Source organism: Equus quagga, chromosome 1 (genome assembly GCF_021613505.1).
Source record: "Equus quagga isolate Etosha38 chromosome 1, UCLA_HA_Equagga_1.0, whole genome shotgun sequence".
Lineage (NCBI taxonomy): Eukaryota > Metazoa > Chordata > Mammalia > Perissodactyla > Equidae > Equus > Equus quagga.
In genome coordinates this window covers 77386877-77401475 of record NC_060267.1, presented here as the reverse complement: position 1 = coordinate 77401475, position 14599 = coordinate 77386877, and the positions used below count along the sequence as shown (strand labels likewise).

The 14599-nt window shown below is 42.4% G+C and overlaps 1 protein-coding gene across 4 annotated transcripts in view; it reads left to right on the top strand.

Annotated features, from left to right (window-relative positions):
• Positions 1–14599, top strand: part of TNC (tenascin C) — a 90924-nt gene that overhangs the window by 55731 nt on the left and 20594 nt on the right. Inside the window, exons 15-19 of one of the 4 annotated variants that reach the window (XM_046658119.1) lie at positions 933–1205; positions 2478–2750; positions 5153–5428; positions 8675–8947; positions 10521–10793. In XM_046658119.1, coding sequence (XP_046514075.1) covers positions 933–1205; positions 2478–2750; positions 5153–5428; positions 8675–8947; positions 10521–10793 — 1368 coding nt within the window. The remainder of the gene's footprint in view (positions 1–932; positions 1206–2477; positions 2751–5152; positions 5429–8674; positions 8948–10520; positions 10794–14599) is intronic. The other 3 variants (XM_046658128.1, XM_046658138.1, XM_046658148.1) reach the window with 3 other exon arrangements.

Below are 14599 nucleotides of genomic sequence, written 5' to 3'. Positions count from 1 at the left end.
CTGATGAGTTGGTCTGTGGGGGGAAGGGCCCTAATTCCGTCTGATCTATGTTTCACCAAATCTGTTGAGATGGGAAGGCCTTCTTCCTTGCTAGAGAGACAGCACTAGTTTTTCACAGCTTGCTTCTGCCTGCTCTCTGCATGTTTTCATCCTCTTGCTCAGAAAAACACTGTAGGACCGTCTCCAAGATAAAAGGTTATTTCTTGGCTGAATAGGGTTCCCTGACTGCCTTGTCTTGGCTCAGCTCAATACTAGCCTTCTTGGCCCACATAGAAGCAATTAAGAGAGGACAAGCTATTTTAGCAGAATATGAAAATGGCTGGCCCTTGTCAGAAATATGACAAAAATACCAAGAATGACACTGACAAGTCACCACTTCCCTTTAAGTCACAAAATCAGAAGCTTCAAGGTACCACCTTGGGAGGATAATTCCGTCAGAATTATTTAGTCTTCATTTGAATAGATGGGAGTTCCCTCAAAGCAAAGGATGACTGCAGGAGGAAGCCAAGTAATGTCGGTCTCCTGAGTACAATTCAAGAGACTGGAAGCTGCCAGCACTCATATCTTTTGACTGATGGCCAGCATCCCCGAAGTAGGGCTCCTGGAAGCATCTGGACTCAGGCACAGTTCCTGCTGCCATCCTTCAGCACGTCTTCTCACACGCAGGATCTCAACCAGCCTGACTATGTGTGGCAGCTCCAGAGCAGGGAAATCTAACTACCCTGCCTTCCTTTTTCTATTCTTCTTTTAACAAACCCCCTTTTTCTCTCCCATTGGCACTGACTGGTAACACTGCTTCATTTCACCATAACCCTGAACTATTAGATCTTTCTGCTCAGCTATGGTCCTATTAATAACCTCAATCTTAAAACACAAGCCAACCGATTAACTGAAATTTCTTTGTTTCTTCTCTCCTACCCCTCCTTTTTCAGCCGGAGAACCTGAAATTGGAAACTTAAATGTTTCCGCCATAACTCCTGAGAGCTTCAATCTCTCCTGGACAGCTACTGATGGGGCCTTCGAGACCTTTACCATTGAAATTATTGATTCCAATAGGTTCCTGGAGACGATGGAATATAACGTCTCTGGTGCTGAACGAACTGCCCACATCTCAGGGCTCCGCCCTAGTAACGATTTTATTATCTACCTCTCGGGACTTGCTCCCAGCATCCGGACCAAAACCATCAGTGCCACAGCCACCACAGGTATATGTGCATTCTCCCACTTCTAACACCCTTTCTCCAGAGTCTTCTTTGCAGGATGAAGCCACTCCTCGCCCATTGAAGCGCAAGCCACAGTGCGTTAACTCTTCCGTGATGCTAGGCTGGAGCCTCTTTAACGTAACTCTCTTCCAGCAGCAGCCCAATTGGTGGACTTCCATTAAGCCCTTTGCCTGATTTATCACTGACCAGGACATATTTGCAGCATAAAATATAGTTTGGTCTAGATTGTCATATAGAATCTGCAGGAAAGAATTCTCCCCTTCAGTAACTGAAAAGCCATATTGAGCATTGTCCTTGATTTAGAAAGATGTCAAAGAGGTCTTAAAATTTTTATTTTGTGTTATACTAGTGTCTTTGTCTTCCTAGTGCCTTTGGCTTCCTAATACCCAAATAGCCCAATGATTTAGTGAAATTGTGTTAGTGATGTTATTTTTTTTTTCAACTGGGACAGTGATGAGAAAGAGCAGGCATTACTCATCAGAGGAATACAGGAGGAAGCCCTGCCATCCGGGTCACCCTAATTCCAATGCCACTTCTAGGAGAAAAGACCACAACATGACCAGAACAGTGAATGGTAGATGGCAAAAGTAAAAGTAAAATAGTTGTGTTTAAACAAAGAGCTTGGTTAGTGAAAGCATAAATTACTCGCACTTTAAATTCATGGTCTCTGTGACATACATACTAAGGGAGATGCTCTGTGGTCTGCAGCAAAAAAGAGCTCTCTGTGAATTTAGAAAAGAGAGGCTTCGCTGTTCCAAACAGCATTCTTAGCACATTTAGGACAATGCCTTCTTTTGACAGATAAAGTAAGACATCACAAACGGAAAAAAAAGTTACTTGTGCAATAAACACAGGAGAATTTCTTCTTATAGTGCACCATCTCATATTCTGGAGAATTCAAGAAAACAGTTGACATGGTAGTATCAAAATTACCCATCATTTCAGTCATGCATGATTGAGAGATAATCTGTCCTCATTCTACATGAGACTACAAATTGTTGTCAGGGTGGTCCACAGAAAAGGCAGAGAGCCAGCATTAGCTCCTTCTCGTCTCAGCCAGATTAAAGTGTGCCAAATTAGTCCACCATATATATTTGTTTCTCATGGCTCAAATTGGTTTTCAACAAAGGACAAGTTCCTTTACCAGAGGGTAAAGTCTAAAACTTTACAGATTTAGTCTTATGTGTTTTGATGTTGACCTTATAATAGTATTTTACATTGACACGCTTTCATATTTTTTTCTTCTTGCTTTAGTAGCCGAACCTCTCCTTAGCCACCTCACTGTCTCAAACGTGACCTGGGGTAGTGTGTCCATCTCGTGGGAAGCTCAGGAGTCTGCCTTTGATAGCTTTCTTATAGAAGTTAGGAATTCTGACCACCCCCAGGAGACGGTGGTACATTCTGTGCCTGCAGCATCTCGCAGCTCGGTCATCACCAACCTCAAAGCATCTTCTAATTACACTGCCCACCTTCATGGGCTGATTGGCGGGCAGCGTGCTCAGACCCTGATGGTCCAAGCAACCACAGGTATTTCCCATGATGAGTTCTTCACTCTTCATTGATCTTTCTCTGAGGAACATTCCAAAAGGTCACCCGCTACCATTTTTCATCCTCCTAGTTCCTCTGCATCCTTCTCAAATTTGATAGGGCCACTCAAATCAGAGTTTAAAACTTTAAATACTCTCACCCCAAATTAAGGAAGTTCAATGCCAACCTCCTTTTCCTAAATATCCATTCACATCTGGAGCTGCTCTGCTTGTTTGTATAGAGTTAACCTGACTTACTTTGGTTGAATTTCTAAACCATCCTTTCATTTGATCTTGAGTAATCATTTCCATTTCCACCCATTATCATCTGCCTGTGGTCTTTCTAATCAAAGTTTGCCTGCGTCATATTCAAAGAGGTCTATGCATGCCATTTTTGCTTCCTTGGTCAGGATGTTCTACATTCTCTTTCTCTCCACCAAGATTTGAAAAGTGATGCCAGTAGCATGCAGAGAAATGATCCTAAAACACACCCCAAGAACCACATGAGAGGACCCAGTGGTCTCATCTTGTTCTGGAGATTTTTTTTTTTTTTTTTTGCTTGCATTCCCTACAAACAGACTGCTCTTTTTGACATTGACTCTATCAAGCATGTTTTGTCAACCACTGATGTCTGTCACAACATGTCGGGGTCTTCCTTTCCTCCATCATCTTGTCCAAATCTTAGTGTGTGTGGTGAACATTCAGAGCACTAAATTTTTGAAAATGTGTGTCTTTCCTGGGAGCAGAACAGCGTGTCAAGGAATTGTGTCAAAAGCTTAGAAGTGATGAGAGAAAAATGCCCCTAGCTTGCATGGAACACTGACCGCCCCTAAGTACCATTCTCTTTCTGAGTTCTTTCTTGCATCTCACTTTTCAGCTTGGTTGAACCTTTTGGGAGACAGCTGGAGGTAAAGCTGACCTTGAGGACCTTGGTCTTATTCTGCATGGTGAAGGTGTTGGCACTGCCAATCTCTGTCTGGTAGCATGAGAAAAATCCTAACAATCATTCTTAATTCAGGAGATTGCTTCCACAACAAAATAGAGGGCAAACAGAGTCCCATTATTACTTTGGTGAGGTAATTTGCCAGTGCTGTGGCTGAAAATGATCGCATCATTAGCTTCTCAAACTAATTGCTAAGTAGGAACTCCTTTGCCATTACCTACAGCTATGTTCTGCTTCTGAGCCGGATCCTTTTTGTCCTTAGAGGTTTAATGGCATTGAGTATGCTGTGTGGTTGTCCAGTTAAAGTTTATCCTTCTTTCCTCCAAATGCTGGAGTTCCAGCAAGACAACTCCCAAGTCCCTGGAAGTAATAGTTTGCTTCCTCCCAACCCTAAATCCCGGTCCTAGTACCTCAGTCTTCCAGGACTGTTGCCTCTCTCTAAAATACAGTCTGAGTTGAACTTATTTTAATGTTCGTATTATTTGATAAATGCACATTTAGGAGGCCAGACCATGTACATGCCCATTTAAACTAATAGTACAGGCCCCCCACATTAAAAAGGAATTGCTCTTATCACTAATTGTCTAGACTTTAAGGGACAAGAGAAACTTAACCTCATCGGAACCATCCATCTTTCCAAATTATCCAATAAGAGAATTTTCCTAATCAGAAAATGCAATGCCTAACTTCAGGCTTTCCTTTACCTTTTGCATGCACCAGGCATTTGTTAATGAAAGCCATTTTCACCTTGACGGTATTTAGGCTGAGAGGTAGGTTTTCCCATGGTGGGTAAATACTATGGAGAATTTCTCTTGTATGGATGTCAGCCTTTAATGTCTACAATCCAAATAGATCAAAAGAAGACTAAATAAGGAAACTGCAAAGTAGCATTTTCTAAGGCATGCTCAGTGGAACACCAGCTCCTTGAGATGTTCGAAGGATATTCCTTAGAAAAGGTGCCCATTGATCCATAAGTCAATGAAATGCTGGGCTAAACTAAATTAAATAGGTTTCTTTACAGAACTAGCATTTCAGAGCCTGCTAGCATGCTTTGTGAATCTCTAGGGTAAGATATAATATTCAGTGTTTCACCATGAAGCTGTCTTTTCTTGGAACATCTGACTCAGCACTCCACTACAAACCTTCGAAAATACAGCCTAAATACTCTTTACTTTAATCCTACCTACCACTCTAATGGCTTGTCCACTTTTCTTCATACATAGCTAGTAAATGGTCATGTCTATAGTTAAAAAGAAAACAAATTCACCTCTGCAGATAAAGCAGTATATTCTCTAGGAATATAATCAATGCAGGTGTAGACACAGCCTAATATACTACCTTTCTGCAAATGTTTGGAGGGATTGATACTTTCATGTTCTGTGGCTACATTCTGGAAAAGTCCACAGCTTCTTCTAATAATATCTCTCTTTTTCTCTCTGCCCATGTTCCTTCTCCTTCAGAGCCAGAGCCACAGTTGGGCATACTAATCCTTAGCAATATTACTCCTGACAGCTTCAACGTGTCATGGACCACTCGAGCTGGGCCTTTTGCAAAGATTGTTATCAATGTTAGTGATTCTCAGTCGCTCCATGAGTCACAGCAATTCACAGTCTCAGGAGATGCACAGCATGCTCACGTCACCGGCTTGGTGGAGAACACTGGCTATGATGTTAGTGTGACAGGGACCACCTGGGCTGGGGACCCCAGCAGACCCCTCACTGCCTTTGTCGTGACAGGTACTCATTCAAAGGTTCTCACTTGTCTGTTTAGAATTCTGAGACGAGGTAAGGGGAAAAAGGTGATAGGCATTCTAAAGGGAAATTCAATCCAAAATACATTATTCACTCCTTATATAAACCTCCAAGTGAAAAGAGAGCAGAGACTACTGCAAAGAGGGGTCTTTCACAGCCACTCCTAGGAAATGGAGGCGGTGTACTCAACAGTTGTATAAAGCTTCCTAGGATTTTCACGCCCAGTTATATAGGCTGTCTGAGCCAGAGTTTGGAGATTCTGGCTAAAGAGTGAGTTCTAAGTTAACAAAGGCCTAGGGCAGGAATTTTGTCCGTAAATCATGCTAGGTAAGGCAGTCCATAAACGACCTGTCCCAGAAATATAGTAATTTATCTTTTTCTTGTAAAAAATACTTCTTCTGAAAATTAACATCTACGACAGATGAAGGTTCAACCTAGGATAGCAGAGAAGTCCCAAGTTTAAAACCTTACCCATCCATTACACTTGACTTCTAACTTCTCCTTGAATTACATAAAGAAATGGTTTTCTATTTTCTCTCCTGAGATTATCCTAAATCAGTGGCAAAGGCTGCAAATGGTGTTGATTTACCAAATCTCTAGCCTGAAAAACCTCAGAAAATATTTAGAAGTCCCTTGCCTCCCACTAACGATAATTTTCAGGAGACTGACTTTGCTGTCTGATTCTCACATTAAACCAGGCCTTTCCCAGGGTCTAAATTGCTGTAAATAAGATATATTAATAAGTTCAATTAAATATTTGATTGGAGGCAGCATGGAGTCCTAGAAGGCCAAGATTTTGAGATCAAGCCTGAGTGGTTTCTAACCCTCTCCCGCATCTTTTTAGCTGTATAACCTTGTCTGGTTCTTAACTGCTCTGAACCCCAATTTTCTTATGTATGAAGAAAGGATACCCACAGGTACCTCTGGCAGCCTTGTCACAGGCATTAAGTGGATATGATGAAATTTAACTGCCTGGCAGCCAGTAAGCATTTTACAGAGGCTGGGGCCTTTCTGCGGTCTTCCAACAGTATGAGGAAAGTGGTGTTCTTAAAAATAAGCAACAAGCCTAGATAGAAACAATAGACCTATGCAATCATGGCTTTTTGATTATTTTTAAGAGAACATTGGACGTGTTTTAACATGAGATCAAAAGTGTTTAGATTTCCTGTCCAGTTATGTAATGTGAACTCAATCATTCAGAGAGTCTTCAAATGCAGAACAAGATAATTCCTTAGTGGAGCATTGGGGGAAGGGAGGAGGGAGCCAGGACTCGAGAATCTCTTTGCCCAGAAGGGGAGGAATGGCCAGCCGCAGATCCCATCAGGCCTTTACTTGTAGCCTCTTGCCTGATCCCCCACAGAACAAAGAGAGGAAAGGGATGCTGGGAGAGCTGATCTTGGGAATCCTGGATGCGGTTACAGCATTGTCTCCGCTAATCCTTGAAGCGAAAAGCTTCTGCGTTTTAAAAGAAGCATATTCAAAAAAGAGGAAAAAAAAACTGAACATGAGAGACTGTAAATAACAAGCCCTTAATTGACTAATTAGCCTGAATGCACTCTTTTTCATCGGAATTCCTTTGCTTTGATGGCATGGAGGTGCAAAGAGGCCAGGTATCAAAGAGCAACTCCACTTCTCTAAACAAAACTCTGCAGCAGCATTTGAGACTCTTGTCTTGCAGACAAGGAAGCCTGTTTGCACAATATATGTGATTTCCTCTTTACCTTTGATAGAGTTATGGTTTGGGGAAGGTCTTTACATGGTAAAAAAAAAAAAGTCTCAAAATAAACACCAAGTGTTTCAAAATAAGTACAGGAAGTCCAAGCTACAACGAAAACTTAAATCTTTGCTTAGGGGATGAGGGCATTTGTTCACTTGTTCATTCAGTCACCAAACACTTCTTTTTAAAATATTTTTCTTTACATCCTGTGGATTAAACTCTGGACATTGTGTAAGGTCGTTTATCTCTTTGGAAGTTTCCATTTAGCTGCAATGGAAAAGAAGGCTGTAAAGTCTATGCAGCTCCAGCAGTTTTGGCCGTGGAATTCCCAACCCCATGCCCCTCCGATAAAAAAGAAATACATTCACCATTAGTGTGTTTTGTCTTACTTGAGGGGAGATGCTGGACATTCTCCACTAATCCTGCTCATGTCTCAGAAATTGCCAGCACTGATGGGGTTGAATAATTAGACGTTGGCATAGGGTGTGGAAAGAACATTGCACTTGGAGTCAGATGCTCTGGGTTGTATCCCAGCTAGGTACCTAGTAGCTATGTGATGTTGGGTAAGCCATTTATCTCTCTGTTTCTTTAGATGTCATGGGGATGAGAGAGTAGGTAGCTATATGTACTTTACGGTGTTCTTGTGAAGATGCCATAAGATAATGGACATAAAGCCCTGTCAATTGGGAAGTATTGACAGAAACTTAGCTGATATAAGCTCACATTTTTGGGGAATCCCGATGCATGGAAAGATCCCTTGGCACCTAAGAAATAAGAGTGCCTGAGATATAGATGTTTGGTTAATGAATGAACAAATGATGACCTCAGAATTTACTAAAGATTCAGACCTGTCTTTAACTCCTAACTTTATCCAGGAAAATAAATAGCAAAAGAATCAGTAAATTCTTATGGCTCTTCCTGGGCCATAACCTTAACTTGTTAACTTTGATGCATGAAAAGTCTTACCTCTTCCCTTTATCTCAGCTTACGAGAATATATGTCACTAATTGGTCTAATCAACAGGATTCAAAATGTGAACTAGAAGGAAATAGAAACATAAGAAGTGTAGCAAAAAGAAACATGTTTTCAAAAAAAAGAAAAAAGCTGTTTCCCTTCAAGACCAGAAGACAGTGGGAAGTAGAGAAAGTGGTCCAAACCCAACACAAGATATCCAATTTTATAGGGGAAAATTCATGGCCTTTGGAGTGAGACTCAGCTAAAAACCTTGCTCTATGACATGCTAGCTCTGTGGCTTTGGTCAAGTCAACCAATCCTGTGAAGCTCAATTTTCTTACCTGTATAATGGGAATAATATCTATCTCATAGGCTTGTTAAGAGATTTACACAAGATAATGTTGTTTGGCATCAAGTAAGCTCTTACTAAATATTCATTTCTGAGCCTATCACACATTTAATGATTGATTGGGTATCTATCAGCGTTCGTGGAGACTTGTGCTATCCCAGAAGAGTCAGTGCTGCTAACCTGAGTTATTTTCATCCCTCCCTTCTTTCAGAGGCCCTGCCCCTTCTGGAAAACCTAACAATTTCCGACATTAATCCCTACGGGTTCACAGTTTCCTGGATGGCATCGGAGAATGCCTTTGACAGCTTCCTAGTAACGGTGGTGGATTCTGGGAAGCTGCTGGATCCCCAGGAATTCACACTTTCAGGAACCCAGCGGAAGCTGGAGCTCAGAGGCCTCATAACTGGCATTGGCTATGAGGTTATGGTCTCTGGCTTCACCCAAGGGCACCAAACCAAGCCCTTGAGGGCTGAGATTGTTACAGGTATTTTGATTCAAGTGAGCCATTTTCTCCTCTTCCTGGTTCCCTTCCATGTAATTCATCTACCAGATCACCATGGTTTTAATATCCCTGTCCATGTTCTCTACTTAATCCATCGATGTGGCTTATTCTTTTATGTTCCCTTCAACACTTTCCCTTGTCTTATGTCTCTAATGAGCACGCCCTTCTCCCGCTCCAGAAATGAGAAGGTCGAAATGTTTCCACTTCGTGTCCCAAATCTTCTAGACCATGTCTTGTCCATTGCTCTTGTGTGCTTACTCCACATCACCCTCCCCTGTGTTCATCCTGGCTGGTCCTCAGCTAATTTCAGCCTTCTCAAAGGAAATATACCAAAGAGTATATTTCAAAAACTTATTTACAACATTTGCCCTCTCAAAATCTCAACTGTGACCTTGATAAACTTGCTGCGTGGGCTTGTCTTTGGAAAACCAAGTGTGAATTTATTATATTGGTAAACACTAATATCATAGAGCTTCTCCAACACAGACTAAATCCATAATATTCTAAAGGCTAATAATTCCTAGAGAAAGGTAGCATTAACAACTTTAACCGTCAAAAATCTGTGTTTCCCAAAGTCTTTCTAGAGATTACTGGCTCCATAGAATATTCAAAGGTCCCACTTGGTGAAGAAGTTCCATGTTCAAATAAGTTTTGGAAATACTGAGTTACACATAGTTTGACAAGATCTTGGACCACAAGGCTTTGCAGAACGTCCTAATGTGCATGTGCCTCTTCAAGAGTGAATTACCCTGGCAGTATTTCCCAAACTTATTTGACAATGGATACCTTTTAAGGAAGAGGATCAAACAGGAATAGTATACTCTGAGTGCACTTTGGGAAACTCAGGTCAAAATTTACCTTGACTTTGAGTTTTGTCTAGTTAAGGCAATCCAAGATAATACCTTGAGTCCAAAGTATGTAACACAAGAGGTTCCAAGCCTCAGTTCTGCCATCTGAGTACTCAACTAACGGTTAAAAAAAGCAAACAAGAAAGTCAAGAATAGGAGTCTTTTTTAGTAAAACAGCTCCCCAAAAAAGCAAAAAGACTATAACATTTACAGCAGTTGAAAAGCCATTTTTCTCAGGATCAAGGGAAATATAATCAGCAGTATCATCATGGGCAGCTCTACAGATCGTTAATGCTGGTTTATTTGTCTTTTCAAAAAGAAAAGAAAAAGGTCTCGCAGAGGATGGGCACTCAGCCACTGGAAGACAGAGAGCAAATGTAAACAAGTTACTGGCTTTGAACTTGTTTAATAATGCATGGGCGGGGCCAACGCTGAGTCCAGATGTGGATTTATAGAATTGCTTTTAGACAAAACTCACATATGCAAGCATCCACTTGGCTTATGTTGAATGTGTCAACTCCACCTTTCCCCTCTCCTCGACCTACTAGATTTGTTCGTGTTGAATAATTTTACTTTTGTATCTCAGGACACTTGTGTCTCTGAGAGCCAGGACATCACCACGTATTGATACTCCCACTGGAGAGAAGATTGCACAGGCTGGTAAACGATGTTCTCTTTCCTCCCTCCACCATTTTCTCCCCCTCTAGAAGCCGAGCCGGAAGTTGACAACCTTCTGGTTTCAGATGCCACCCCAGACGGTTTCCGTCTGTCCTGGACAGCTGATGAAGGGGTCTTCGACAGTTTTGTTCTCAAAATCAGAGATACCAAAAAGCAGTCTGAGCCACTGGAAATAACCCTACTTGCCCCCGAACGTACCAGGGACATAACAGGTCTCAGAGAGGCCACTGAATATGAAATTGAACTCTATGGAATAAGCAATGGAAGGCGGTCCCAGCCAGTCAGTGCTATAGCAACAACAGGTACCGTACATAACCAGGAGAAACCAGAGAATAGTCACAAGCTTGGGGTCTTCTTCTCACAGGGCTGGGAAATTACAAGAGCTTCAGACGCAGACAGGCTTGCATTCAGATCTTGGCTCTTTTGATTGTAGACAGACGACAGACAATTTGGCTAAGTCTTTATGCAAAAAGAGTATGATACCATTTTCTGAATAGCATTGTGAGGATTAAAAGAGATAATTCGTAGAAAGCTCGTAGTGGAGAGTCTGGCACATAGCAAGGACTCAGCAAATGAGAGCTATCCACGTTTTCAGTATTGTTGTTAATACATTGAATTTTTTAAATTCCAAAGACCTTTCCTTCTACCCATTATCTCGTCATTTTTTATCCACAGATACACTTCTTTGTTCTTTGGTCAAATGTTCAAATTATATTAGGCAGGGATAATGGAAAAGTGGTACCTCCACCTATAAAAATCAATATTTATAAAATGCTATGTGTGAATAATCAGTACCATGATGGGGAAGGGAAAAAAGAGGAAGCTGGCAAGGTTAATAGGCTGTTCTTCATGAAGCTCACTAATTTTGTCCGATACTCATAGCAACTCTAAAAGGCACTAGAGGGAGAAATGAAAACCATTTTCCACACTGAGTTGTTTCAAGGAAAAAGAGGAAGATGGTGAATAACATGACTCTTTAGAATAATAATACTAACATGACTCTTTAGAGGGAAAAGGAAAGACTTACAAGAGGTGGGGTGAATTCTCTCATGAAACTGAGGGAGCTGGAGAAACAGCATTCACTAGAGATGGCTGCTTCAAAAGGAACCAGAGGAAAGAATCACAAAATCACAGGGAGAGGTAAAAGGGATCTGAGAAATGATGCAGCCCAGCCTCTTCTGTTTGTGCATGAAGAATCAGAGGACCAGAAAGGTGAAGCGACTTTCCTAAGGTCACACAGCCAGACTTGGGGTAGAACCCGAATGTTGACTTATTTTAGTACTGTTAAATGTTAGCAGGCTGGGTGACAGATAACCAACCACCAGACCTACCTGCCTTCTCTGACAGGCATAGCATAACACTAGCCAAAACCTTCTTCTCTTTGTCTGGAGACGGGTATTTTATGATGTCAAATTTCAGGACCTAATGAGCTCCAAGAAGCCACCTACGGAAATCATCATAATCGGTATTTGCAGATGTGGAGGGGCTGCTGAGTCCAGGCAGCAGTTCAGTCAGAAGAAAAACCCTGTTTCTAGTTAACTCAGACACCCCATCCCCGGGATGTGGGTCCTGTCTCCTCCTCCCTGTGGCTTCCCATAAAACAAATGGAGATCAGAGGCAGAGCCCGATTTTGACCTTGGTGTATAAACACTGCTTTTCAAAGTTTACTGCTGATCACTGATTTTGTTTTGCTGATCTTTTTTTCTAGAGGCCCTGCAGCTCTAAAGCAAAAAAGGAGAATGAATAATCATGAGCTTTTTTTTTTAACAACAAAAGAAAAGACAAAGCAGATCCTTCTCTTGCAGAAAACTTTTTCTTTGATTTCTTGCTCTGAGGCTTTGTATTTCACAGCCAAAGAAGTATGCGTGCGTGTGTGTGTGTGTGTGTGTGTGTGTGTGTCTATGCATGCGCGCATGCATGCACGTTTGTGTGCCCACGTGTGCCTGCACGCCTGTGCTCCAGTACTTGGGGAGGACAGGAGAGGTGACCCTCAAGCGTAGCAGACAGATGTCTAATTTCCCTCTTCCTGTCATCAGCTTTATGAAGTATCTCTTCTGCTTTCTCATCCTCACTTCTCTCTTTCCTCCTTTGCACAATTGTCAACTCTTGTCTGTGATGGTCCGTTCCTCTTTTTCCTTATAAAACCTGCTGTGGCTCCTCCTCTCGTTCACAAAGTGCCTCTCCTTGAGCACAGGCTGCCAGCCCTGAGGGCCCCAGGCAGCAGAGAGGGTGGTTAGGGGCAGCATAGCCTAGTGGTTAAGCCTGCAGCCTCTGGGCCTCTGGGCAGGTTACTTGGTCTAATCCTGGCCATACCTCTTACCAGCTGTGTGACCTTGGGCAAGTTTCCTTTCCTCTCTGAGCCTCAGAGCCCTCATCTGGCAAATAGGTTTTACCTCAAAGGCCAGCCATGATGTTTAAATAAGATCATGAATGCCAACTATTTAGCAGAGTTTCCTTACTCACTGTAACGATATTAGCTATTGTTGTGTTTGGTTATTTAATGTAAATTTTATTTTTAATGAACTACTTGGCTCAAAATTCAAAGTTCAAAAAGGATGTACAGTGAAGTCTCTATTCTACTGTGTCCCTGCCACCCAGGTGCTCTGTCTAGAGGCAGCCAGTGTTACCACTCTTCTGGATTGTTCTGGAAATATTCTATACAAACAGACAAAATTAGATATAAATCTAAGTTCTTTTTTTGAATGCTTTTTGGGGCATATAGTTAATGTACCCACTCTTACACATTGTTGTTGTGGAGTATGTGTGTGTGTATGTGTGTTTCTTGCTTATTACTAGATCTCAGAGATTCCTCTATATATGTTATTGATTTAACCGGTCCCCTACTGATGGACACTTAGGTTATGACTTTTCTCCTCCATCTGTCAATCGATCCCTGCATTGACAATGGCTCCTCTTCCCCTCTGTGGTTTGAGCCACTGCTTCACAGTAGCCTTGGTCCCCTTTTGGGAGGCCCAGAGTTGCCAGCCGCTTCCTTTCCCTCTGGGGAGTTAAATGCCAACCTTTATCTGTGCACCATCTAGAGGGTCCCCATAGTTCAAAATCCAGCCATGGGGGAAGACAAATTTGTCATTCTCTTCTAGAGGTTCTTATATGCCACCTCATGGGACTAGTGAGGCCCCTGAAATGCTTCCATAGCCTGTCCCCATTGCTGTCCCCAGACATACACCTCTTGAACTCCCTTCCACCCCCGAGACCCATGGGGGTAGTCAGTGCTCCTTCTCCCAGCTCCCAGAACGTGTCCCCTCCCATCTCTTCCCACCTTTCCTAGCCAGGCAGCCTCTTGGCTCCTCTGCTCAGTTCCAGTTTAGATGCCCATGAAACCACACACCACAGAGTGGCGGTGGCATTATGTCTGGGGGCCTGGCTCAGCAGGTCTGCAGAGACCCGTGCTCGGCAATCCCCCCTTCTGTACGAAGTAGGCTCTTTATGCTGGCTGCCTCCAGCTCTGACTCCCATAAAGCATGAAGACCGTAATCCCCAGTTATAGAGCACATCCTTATGCCATGTGCAGAAGGGTGCTTGACACACTCTACCTCACTGAATCACTGTGACTCAGCCAGACCAAGTGACTGCCACCTTCAGCCCCATTTCACAGACGAGGAAACTGAGACCTAAGAGGCTAAGGTGTTTTTAGCTGGTAAGGCCAGAATGGAATTCAAACCTAGGTCAGTCTAACTCTAATATCCTTGCTGTTAAACCGTACAGGCTACAAGAACTGTTTCCTTAGTTTAGCATAGGAACTGACACATATTAAGTGTTCAATAAAAATACGTTGAAGGGGAAATGATTTTTTAAAATGATTGTCATAACTAAAGACATTTGCTCCAGAGTTGAGGAGGCAACTTTTTTATGCCGAGAGTAGTTAGATAGAAGCCTTCTTTGAACACCTCGAGAGTTTCTATCAATTCCAGGTGTTTCCCTGATGGAGTTTTTATTGAAAATCAAGAGCACCACTTGGAAAGAGAGACAGAGGTATGTCCATGCCTGGGTCTCAACTTTTCAATGAGGATGATTTAGTTTCTCTGTGGGGCTTTATCTCCAGGTTCCCATTGGCCATCTCCTCTGCCATAGTCCTGGAGACTCGGGA